The 10,419-nt window shown below is 31.9% G+C and overlaps 3 protein-coding genes across 3 annotated transcripts; 1 reads left to right on the forward strand and 2 right to left on the reverse strand.

Moving 5' to 3' along the window:
- Positions 1-612: 612 nt before the first annotated feature.
- LOC139768028 (leukotriene A-4 hydrolase-like) lies at positions 613-3,631 on the reverse strand. Its single transcript, XM_071698250.1, has 10 exons — positions 3,526-3,631; positions 3,312-3,454; positions 3,110-3,221; positions 2,979-3,047; positions 2,456-2,735; positions 2,012-2,313; positions 1,643-1,909; positions 1,256-1,545; positions 917-1,188; positions 613-820 (listed from the first exon to the last, which is right to left on the reverse strand). Exons 4-9 carry the CDS (start codon positions 3,027-3,029, stop codon positions 960-962), a joined length of 1,419 nt encoding a protein of 472 aa, XP_071554351.1. The 5' UTR covers positions 3,030-3,047; positions 3,110-3,221; positions 3,312-3,454; positions 3,526-3,631; the 3' UTR covers positions 613-820; positions 917-959.
- Positions 3,632-5,520: 1,889 nt separating this feature from the next.
- On the forward strand, positions 5,521-7,661 carry LOC139773213 (queuine tRNA-ribosyltransferase accessory subunit 2). The gene is made up of 7 exons (XM_071707530.1): positions 5,521-5,651; positions 5,966-6,156; positions 6,224-6,373; positions 6,455-6,919; positions 7,000-7,202; positions 7,299-7,424; positions 7,491-7,661. The coding sequence occupies exons 2-7, from the start codon at positions 6,040-6,042 to the stop codon at positions 7,621-7,623; spliced, it is 1,194 nt and encodes a 397-aa protein (XP_071563631.1). The 5' UTR covers positions 5,521-5,651; positions 5,966-6,039; the 3' UTR covers positions 7,624-7,661.
- LOC139773270 (ZZ-type zinc finger-containing protein 3-like) lies at positions 7,229-9,437 on the reverse strand. Its single transcript, XM_071707655.1, has 6 exons — positions 9,304-9,437; positions 8,729-9,135; positions 8,510-8,666; positions 8,211-8,449; positions 8,014-8,136; positions 7,229-7,943 (listed from the first exon to the last, which is right to left on the reverse strand). Exons 2-6 carry the CDS (start codon positions 9,116-9,118, stop codon positions 7,692-7,694), a joined length of 1,161 nt encoding a protein of 386 aa, XP_071563756.1. The 5' UTR covers positions 9,119-9,135; positions 9,304-9,437; the 3' UTR covers positions 7,229-7,691.
- Positions 9,438-10,419: the final 982 nt, after the last annotated feature.

Raw genomic sequence — 10,419 nt, forward strand, 5'->3', positions numbered from 1 at the left:
GGATATATTTGAAAAATTGAACTCCCTCTCTGCATGGGTAGTTTATCTAGTTTTAATTACATCTCTTAGTGTCGGTTTCTTTTTACTTCTTTGTTTAAAATTCTAATATTAGAACAATATACTGCAGCGTTTATATGAGATGCCCGACATGCTGTGGAATAGTTATAATAATAGCGGAAATGGAAATAAATGGAAATTAATAGTTTGATACAGCTTTGTTTAAAATGCACACTTGCGAATTGATCATGTTCTACGGCCCCTCGAAAAGAAATTTATAAAATTGCGAATTGATCAGGATCTATATAGCAACAGATACTTGAGAAAGTATAACATCTTTTGAGATTATGTGATATGTTTATTTAACTTTTTTATTTTCTATAATTATGAATATAATTGTCCACTTGTCATATAATAGATGAGAAGTAGATGAACGTGATAATTGACAACATGCAGGTATATGTAGGAAACGAAAAATTTTATGTTTATCGCGTATTTCCAGGAAACGATGTTTTTATATATCAAATGCGATACAAATGTTTTTACAAATATTATGATCTTTTTGTCAAGAACTAATATTTTATTGTCAGTTGATGTAAGACGAAATCGATTGCAAAAAAATAAACTTTAGATGTTTATGCTAATATATTTATGTTTCATAAAATAAATTTCATTACTACAATATTACGTAGTGTTTTGTACATAAAAAATATATTTTTTATTGTCACAAATTTAAATCATTTCACAAATTTATATTTTTCAACGATCTAACAGGAATTATCGTCATGCGAACCGATTTGCCTTCAGTCCAAAGCCTCTGACTCTATAAATTACAGACGAAATAAGCAACTTTTTAAATTTCCGGGTTTTATCTTTATAAAGAATAAATTATTTTACAATACAGTTCTTAATGTCTTACCGCGTAAAAAGGAAAATTAAGTTATTTCTTAACGAGATAAATATCAATTTATGTGCAGAATTTTGTCTAACATTTCCCGGGTTTCCGTCAGCATCTTTCCTTTATGCCGATTGTACGTTTTGATCGCTCTTGAACGCATTTCTATCCATTCGTACAAATGTTCAAATATAGGACATGCAATCATCGGCGAACAAAATTCAGTGGCAAAGTCCAAAGCTGTTGTAACTTTCTCAAACCATCGAGCTTTAATGCACAATAGCAGCCAATTAAACCTGTGAAATACATTCGCTTTACGTTACGCAATTGTGAATCAGTCTGAATATAGTAATGCATATTTACCGTATTTGTCCATTGTCATTATCGAAAATATAAATATCTAAAATTAATTTCAGTTTTCTCTTGGTCAGACCCGTATGAAAAGAATATAGGTATTGTAATAATAATTCTCTCTGAACGTCGCAAAGGCTTCTTCGTTCCAATATGATAGAAGGTATACTAGAAGTTTCATTCCATTGGACCCATTCTTTCGCTAACTTGCGACACTCTATATGCAATGCGGTCATTCTCGGCACAATAGGTAGAAGAGGTATAACACGGAACCATGCGTACCATCTAAGACTGTCTAACATCTGAAAGCAACGTAGAAGTCATTGCTTGTAACTTATTTACATAAATACTTCCATCAGTATTTATATTTTACTTTATTTATATAAAGAAGTGTTATACCTTTTTTTTGTCAGAAAAATATCGATACAAATATTTCTTCCAATCGTCAGTGCTTATACTTTTGTATGCAAATTCATTAAAATAAGATAGAAGAAATGATTCGAATAGTGAAGGTCCTAACATATCCTCTAGACAATCTAAGAGTGTACATCCCATTTCGTAAGGAACAAAATCAATAGTTTTATGAGATAACAAATCCTTTTGTAACAAATCGGGTACTAAGCATTTTAGCAAGTCAGCATTCCCTGATTGCCAGCATTTTTCGATCTATAATACAATTTCAGAAGATGATACAGTAGGAATGTAAAAATGTGTGCGTGTGTGTGTGTGTGCAAAGTCAAACGCTGTTAATCAAAGTTAATACTTTACCATATAATACACATTGATTATTTCTTCTCTTCTGAGAAAAGGCATCATTTCTTCATGAATCGACATTTTGCATATAATTTTCCTGGAAATAAAAATGCTGAAACTCTTATTCAACCACAAATCATTATAATGCGCACACGTCACTAAATTTCCTGCCCAGCTCTGTGAGATGTTCCGAGTGAGTGAATAACTGATACTAGATCGATCTCCACGAAGTAGAGCCGGCGAAATAAATGCCACGCATGGACATTCTATTTTGAAATGGGCGATACTTGGTGGTAGCACACATACATCGTATCTACCTACAAATATCATTTTACATGTAATAACGAAAAATAATTACAATCGATAAAGAAAGGAAGTATTGATAATCCACAATGGTAATAGTCATTATATATGATGTATAAAGAAATAAACTAATATCAAATTTAGTTATTATTTTACCCCATACATAAGGTCCACACAAACTTTCGGCAATCTTCAGCATGCTTTCAATCGCGCCTAAATAAAACGTATTGAAACTTTCATCAATAAATTTGTTTTCAGCAAATACATGGATTCTGTTATTAAGTACTTTTTTCTGAAATACGCCCACAGCAATAATCACCGCATAAGATGGTACCGGTTTCCTTTGATTGAATTTATATACGGCTTCCTCCCAATTCTTATTACATTTCGATAAACGTGCGGACATTAGAACTGTAAATTTTCTTAGTACTGAAATCTAAAAGATATGAAATATACATTAATAAAAAATTAATAGATATTTTATTTTACTTTAATTAAAGCACTTTTATAAGTAAACATAAACATTTATGTTTTAATACATTTAACTCGTTTTCATTAATACAATCAATTTCTTCACAAATTTATATTACTTTCACCAATAATATTAATAATAAACAATTGTGTGTTTTCGAGTAAATGAATAAATGCATACAAATATTACCCGTGTTTAAATTTTTACCTGAGCAGTGTATGTAAATTTGACAGACGGTGTATCCTGGCAGGGGAACATGGCTCTAGCATATATTAGCTGGAAGAATAAAAATTGTTATATTATCCATATTAAAACACATCTTTGTTTAATAAATTTACCTTGTTATAAGACAATAAAAAGGGATGTAAACCATCAGCAGTTTGCTGAGGCGTTAGCCAGTATAATGAAGGGGAATTTCGACATGTTTTATATTCAATTTGAATTTTGCATCTGAAAGTATCATATTATAAGTATATTTAATTTCTACATTAATATATTTTATTAGTAATTGTATTTTTTCTAAAATTGTCTTATATTCACTCTCCGTCATTTCCTCGAGCTTGTGGTAAGTATATTATAAACGCACATCCAATATGATTATGAAGTTTATTGTTAAAACGTAAAGGTGAACCAGTAAAAACATTTGTGACTCCTGTTATATCAAGTTCATAGTTATCTAAAATCTAATTGGTTATATTACGTATTAATAACAAATTAAATAGTTTGCTCGATATAAAACGAAATGTTTACTCACTAATTCGTTAACTAAAGGTTTCCTTTCTATAGTCAAAATTGCTGTCCCTCGAAGGACTCTTCGTTTAAAATCCACCTTCAATTTTAAATTGGTATGGATTACGCGCGCAAGTTCTAATAATTAAAAAAATTCAGAAATTAAAGAAATGTAAGTAATAAGTAATAAGTAATAATATATGATTGTGATGCATAAGTAGGGGAGACTGGAGCCATATAGCTCCAGGGGTATATTATGTGCTATTTTTTAGTATTTTGCAAAGTATCTTGAGAAGAATAGTGGATAAAGAATCGCGAAATGGTTCTTTTAGATTCTAAAAAAAAACCATTTTACGATTTTTTGTCTACTGTTCTTCTCAAGATAATTACTAAAAAATAGCATATGAGTAACATACTCCTGGAGCAACATAGCCCAGGTCTCCCCCACATAACAAAAGATGGTATATTAATTGTATTATAAAATTTATTATATAGAATTGCGTGTAGTATTATTTGTAAAATGCAAATAATTTTGAGACTTTTATGCTAAATATATTTTATGCATTTAAGAATATTCGCAAAATATGGACGTCAATTAATTGAAGTCGTGAAAGAACAATCTAATTTTGAAGATTGTTATTTATTAAAATTTGAAAATTTAAAAACTCGTGCAACAGTCTTGCATTTCAAACATGTAAATAAATGTAATTAAACTTGTAAATTGTATGCGTTCTTTTATAGAATAATTATTCTATATTTCTTAAGAGAATACATAAATAAATAAATGTTTTATGTTATACGTAGCCAATTGAATAACTAAAATACCTGGTCTCGCAAAAGAATGCAGTCGATTTTCAGTAGATTCTGCAATATCCATTTTAGAAGAGTCACGTTATAGCCTTTTCAAATGACTTGCGATAATAGATCTTTATATATAACTGAACTGGTCGCACTCACACGAGAGGGCACAGAATCACTTCTAACTTCTACCTTTAACCATTTGTCTTTGTTTAGCAACATCGTATATATGTTTATTACAGTATCGAATAGTCAAAATACCTGTGAATACCTCAATAAGTGATTGGATACCTAGCTGTGAAAAATCGAACTCACTGTGTGCACAGCTTGTTTAGTTTTCATTAGTTTTTTTTAGGGTCGATTTTTTTTTACTTCTTTGTTTGAAATTATAATTAGAACAGTATACGTAATAGCGTATGCAGCACATGCTGTTTAGATATGATAATAGCGGAAATAAAAACGAAAGAAAATTAAGAATTTGATACAGCTCTGTTTATAAAATATACACTTGAGAATTAATGATGTTCCAAGGTCTCGATAAGAAATTCACGGAATTACCATCAATTAATCACTATCCATATAGCAACGAATATTTAAGAAAGTAACATATTTTGAGATCGTATATGATAAGCTTATATGATTAATTTCTATAATTTTCTATAATTGTGAACATAAATTATTCACTTATACTAATGATATAGACATTATTAAGACATCATTTGACATATCACTTTGCTACCTGGGTAAGGGGAGCTCGGAGATAATTTAAGAATATCGAAATGAAGAATATCGATATTATCGACTATAGATATACATTTTTCGATTATTAACAAATGTATCTGAATAATTAGTTTTTAACATACAGTATTAAATTCATGATTTATTATAATGTACAATTAAATGCTTCATAAATAAAATGCATATATATATTTTATGACGCAATTAATATCGTCTATTGCCAAAAAACTACTTTTTTCTTTTTACATATAATATCTATTATACATATGTTTATAAAACAACCTGAGATAATAATAAATTATATAAGATTAGTATTATATCTAATAAATTGCAATAGTTACGCAAACGCGCGAATCTATATATAAGATTGTCGGTCTTTTTATAATAGTATCTCGAATTGTTTCGGTATTTCGGGACAGAATCGAATTCGAAGATTGTGGATGTAACGTACCGTGTTACCCGTTGAAAATATTCCTAGACACGACTATTATACGGTAAGTAGTTCAGTCAGTTCAGTGTCCACGTTTTGTGCATATAGAGATGCCAGCAGTGGACGGGTTCCATTAAAACGCGGGCAATGTGGGCATGCTCATTGCACTTTCGGATTTCTCTGTGGTAGATGCCTCTAAATTTTTTAATTTAATTTTAAATTTTGATAATTATTATCGTTACTCTATTATTTATTTAAAAAATTAACAAATTCGTTCTGTGAATGTTTAATATTTACATCGTAAAATTCGAAAATTGTATTGAGGTTATATTCAAGTCGTGTGTCATCAAATAAAATTAATTTGTATAACAAATATACCTTTTTAAATAATTGCCTCCATTAATTAAATTAAATAAAAGACTAAACACATACATTAAATTAATCCATAAATGCGTTATATTATAGTGAAAACTTATAAATTTTTATATTTGTTGCATAGCATTCGTCAGCTGTTATTTAGTCAAAAGAATGTATTAAAGAGAGAAAGATAACATAACAAATTGTAGTAAAACAATGAAATTTTTCACTGACTCTGTAGCACGTTGTGCTGCACGAATTGGTACATTAAATGGATTTGAAAGATTACCAAATGTTTCTTTCGAAACACCTTTACTTCTTATTTACACAAAGGTATGAGATGAATAATTCTTTCTCTCTTATAATAATAATTATTCTTTTACATCAATATAATTTTTAGGGCGGCAGTGTACCACATTTAACAAAGGACATCTTTAAAAATGTAACAATGGAGGAACAACTGTTATCTGTCTCGCTTTCCTCAACGATATTAATGAAAGATGTTATTAAAGAGTTGGACACTTCTTTTGCTGATTTTGTTAGTATGAAGGTATGGCAGAAATAAAATTATTGGACTATCAATATGCATTGAAATTTCAAAATTGTCAATTATCAAAGGACTTTATTGCAGGAATATATAAATTTTGTATCAATACACGATCCTGCGTATACCACCAACTCTGGCTTTCAGCAATTAGATTCCATTTCTGTCTGGTCCAGAACAGGAAGAACTGTTGTTTCGGCTAATAAATATATGGAACTTGTGCAAGCTTACAAACCAGATCTATACGTCGCTTTATGCGACGGAGATACAAATGTTAATAGCAGTGCGAAAAGAGTGTCGAAGGCGGTGCGTCGAAGTAAAACTTTACTAGAACAATGTTTAGATATCCATTTGCGCTCGGATGCTTTGAAATCGAAGGGAATACTAGGACCAGTGGAAGGTGGTTATAATTTACAGGCTAGGGAAGAGTCCATAGATTATCTAAAAGATAAGCCTTTGGCAGGATTTGTAATAGATGGACTACATAACAATGGACCAAGTGTACAGAACATTTCATCAGAACAAATTAAACAAGTAGTACGACATACCATCGTAAGTACCAGTTTCAAATTTAAAAATTTATACAACTTACACGACTGAAAGTACTTCAACATGCTGTAAACATTTTACAGAATTTATTGCCTACCGATAAAATAAGAGTGTCAATGGGTTGTTGGAACCCAGCTACTGTATTGGATCTCATCGAATTAGGAGTAGATGTATTCGATTCGTCCTATCCGTACGTTATTACCGAACAGTCACAAGCTTTGACTTTCATGTGTGAGCATGACACTGGTGAGAATAATCAATATGCAATGTCAATAGCTGAAAAGAGGTAAGGTGAAAAACAAAACGTTCATATTTCAAATAAATATATAATGTAAAAATAATGTATAAACATAATGCTGTTTCTCGTATTTTCTTTTTCTAGGTATGCAGACGACTTTTCTCCTATTTGTAAAACATGCAAATGTCTTGCATGTCAAAATCATTCGAGAGCGTATATCCATCATTTGCATCATACCAAGGAAATGCTTGGTTTAGTACTTTTAATGATGTACGTATTTATATATTGATTTAATCAATTTCGCACATATATATTAACAATTAGTTGTGGTTTCAGACACAATATCCATCATTATCTTCAGTTCTTCAGTGTCATTCGCGATAGTATAAAAAATGGTACATTCAATCAATTTCAGGCGAAAATTCGTCTAAAATATGCAACTACTAACTCTGAATCCACCACTGTATGACCATTATTTAATAAATTATTTGTTATATGTACAATGTATTTCACTTGGAATAAATTTATTTATTTGGGTTATCCGGGCAGGAAATTTGGATCGAGATAATTGTAGGAAGAATCACTAAAATTTTGTGGAAGATAATCTAAGTCATAACTTCTAGTATATAGTAGTGGTTTTATGGGAATTAACCTATGGGATGGATCGTGTGAGGGATTTTCTGCTTCCAATTGTGCTACTGCGCAATCACCACATAAATCAATTCCACCAAGACATTCTGCACAATGCCATCTGGTACCCTTTAAAGGTTCCTCACCACACACCGTACACTGTAGAAAAAATATCATTGATGAGCGATAGTTCTCTCTATGTACGATAGCTGTATAAAAAGAATAGTACTTTGTATCCAATATGTTTGTATGCAGGAGAGTCCTGTTCCTTTTCAGTCTTTACTTGGCGCAATAAATGTATCTGCCTTAACTCGGAATTATCATCACTTCCTCCGTTTAGTGTATCATCCTCCTGGAAAGAATAATAATATTAACAACTTTTCAATATCTAACACTTTATATAAAACAATAATTTACAGTGCTTACAGAATCCTCTGCTACAGGCTGTTCCTTAATCTCATCTGACGAGTTAAAGCAAATATCTTGATGTGGAAAGAACGTCGAGCGTTTAAATAAGAAGTGATTGTTACGCTGTTTATGAGTTAAACTTCTCTTGCAATCCAGTTTTAACTTAGGTCCTCTGCCTGGTATGGGTAAACCTGCTCTTAAGAGCTTAATAAAGTACTTTTGAACTCTACTGGATACTTGCTTAGGCGTTCGATTTCCTACAAAAATAAGCAGTTATAAACATCTCACTTGCAAAGCAATATATGTTATTAACATACCTAATGCATTCGCTATCTTGGTCCAACGTCTCATTTCTACTTCTTCTGGTGGATACACAATTAAAAGTTCTTCGAGTCGCCTTTGCTCCTCCACTGTCCACAATTGATTGAAAGTCTCGGGCTTACTCTCATCGAAGGCACGACCTCTGACCAAAATCTGTGAAAAGAGACAATTAAATACAGAGTTTCTTTTCAAATGTACGTAACGTCGATACATACCTTCCCATTTTCCTGTTCGGCTTTTGTTTGCATTTGAGGCAACACGTGTCCATGTCGAGTTTGCGGCCTCATCCGTACGTCCGGCACTGAAACGTTGTATCGCGACCAGTCGATGTAGGGAATCTCTGCGATCTTCTGCGGACCAGGTAGCTCTGGAAGATCACCGTTTTGCAGCTGTGCCACGAACGATATCGGATCCTTCAGCGCCTCGGCACGCACCGACATAAGCTTGTCCAGATCTTCTATGGCTTGAGCTCTCTGAGCCTCAAGAATAACTATCGTTTTCAGGAAAGCACTGTAATCCTTGTTGCCCTTCAGTGCCAGGTGATCGGATTCGAAATAGAATTCGTTCTCCTCCTCGTTCGGCAAACTCCTTTTTGCATCATTCATTCTCGATTCATTCGAATCTACAACAAACAGAGGGGGTCAATCATGTATTAATGTGGAACGTGGAAAGTGAAAAGTTTTATATGACTATCTCTTTCTATTTAACATCAATAGAAAGAGAGATTTTTCATTTTTCACGTTTCCACCCTAGGGGAAAAGATTCATGATTGACCCCCAGAGATACATACGCTTGTACGAATCTACAGATCTCCTTGGCGTATTCAAACACAACGTTGCACGTGTCGATATGATGATCTAACCTCACCTAACTAAACTGACAGTACTGACACTAGTAGACCGAGATCGTGACGCTCATGGCTCATGGCTGACACACATTTCTTGGATAAACCAATGAGAAGTGCTTTTGATTTTGTCCCAACTTAGACATCAGCCTATCAGGGCTGCGTTCGGAGAGCGCGCTATTAGCGCTATTGCATCATTCTATCTATGGCTGCATTCCGATATTCACTGTCAGTACTGCAAATCTATATTTTACGTCACGTATACTATAGATTTTCAGTACTGAAGTTGCTGACAGTGAATATCGGAATGCAGCCTTTATCGCTCATCAGGTGTAAAACAAGTATAGAATAAGCAAATAGCGCTAATAGCGCGCTCCCCGAATCCAGCCCAGGAATTATTGTTCAATAATTAAAATACAAATTTAAATACAGCAAGAATTATCCTTTATTTTGTAATAACATTGCAAAAATCAAAAGTGCGTTTTCACATTAATATTGTGTTTCAGTTAATTATTAATTAAATTAATATATTTGTTATTATAATAAATTAACTTATTAACTTTGTTCGCCTTAATTTCTGCTTTAATTTGTGATACTTAATTTATGTCGATATTGAGTAAAGTAGATAATGCAAAGAGAACTAATTGTTAAAATAATTTTAGTAATTCTTTTCTCTTTTATTAAGAATGCAAGAATTATGTCAGGACTAAATTATCGCTATCAAATATATGCGACACAATTAAGTGACTCGTCGTCGCCAATCAAAATATTAATATCTCTCGCATCAAGATTCAGCTTGATTAGATTTTAATCAAATTATCTCAAATCAAATATATTTCTACCGGAATTGAATTCGTTGAGACAGAAAAATAACGTTTGTAGAACGTAATTCCGTCACGTTGACAAGATTGTATAACACATAAAATAAAAATGTTATAACGATAAGATTATAACTCTATGTACATATAGGATGTAGCAAGAGTGTTAACGGACAAAACGATTATTCACTTAAATTATAATGGTAGCTTCAAGTAATGATATGAAGTAATCTCCGTATATTAC

Source organism: Temnothorax nylanderi, unplaced genomic scaffold (genome assembly GCF_030848795.1).
Source record: "Temnothorax nylanderi isolate EJ_2023f unplaced genomic scaffold, tnyl_v1.0 TNYL_tig0001_pilon, whole genome shotgun sequence".
NCBI lineage: Eukaryota > Metazoa > Arthropoda > Insecta > Hymenoptera > Formicidae > Temnothorax > Temnothorax nylanderi.

Coding starts and splice junctions, on each gene's coding strand:
- LOC139768028 (XM_071698250.1), bottom strand. CDS start 3,029: ATGTTCCCCTGCCAGGATACACCGTCTGTCAAATTTACATACACTGCT. Junction 2,736..2,978: donor AATTTACATACACTGCTCAG/GTAAAAATTTAA, acceptor CATATCTTTTAG/ATTTCAGTACTAAGAAAATT. Junction 1,910..2,011: donor TAATCAATGTGTATTATATG/GTAAAGTATTAA, acceptor ATTGTATTATAG/ATCGAAAAATGCTGGCAATC.
- LOC139773213 (XM_071707530.1), top strand. CDS start 6,040: ATGAAATTTTTCACTGACTCTGTAGCACGTTGTGCTGCACGAATTGGT. Junction 6,374..6,454: donor CTGATTTTGTTAGTATGAAG/GTATGGCAGAAA, acceptor ACTTTATTGCAG/GAATATATAAATTTTGTATC. Junction 7,425..7,490: donor GGTTTAGTACTTTTAATGAT/GTACGTATTTAT, acceptor TTGTGGTTTCAG/ACACAATATCCATCATTATC.
- LOC139773270 (XM_071707655.1), bottom strand. CDS start 9,118: ATGAATGATGCAAAAAGGAGTTTGCCGAACGAGGAGGAGAACGAATTC. Junction 8,450..8,509: donor CAAGATAGCGAATGCATTAG/GTATGTTAATAA, acceptor TTATTTTTGTAG/GAAATCGAACGCCTAAGCAA. Junction 7,944..8,013: donor ACAAACATATTGGATACAAA/GTACTATTCTTT, acceptor TTTTTTCTACAG/TGTACGGTGTGTGGTGAGGA.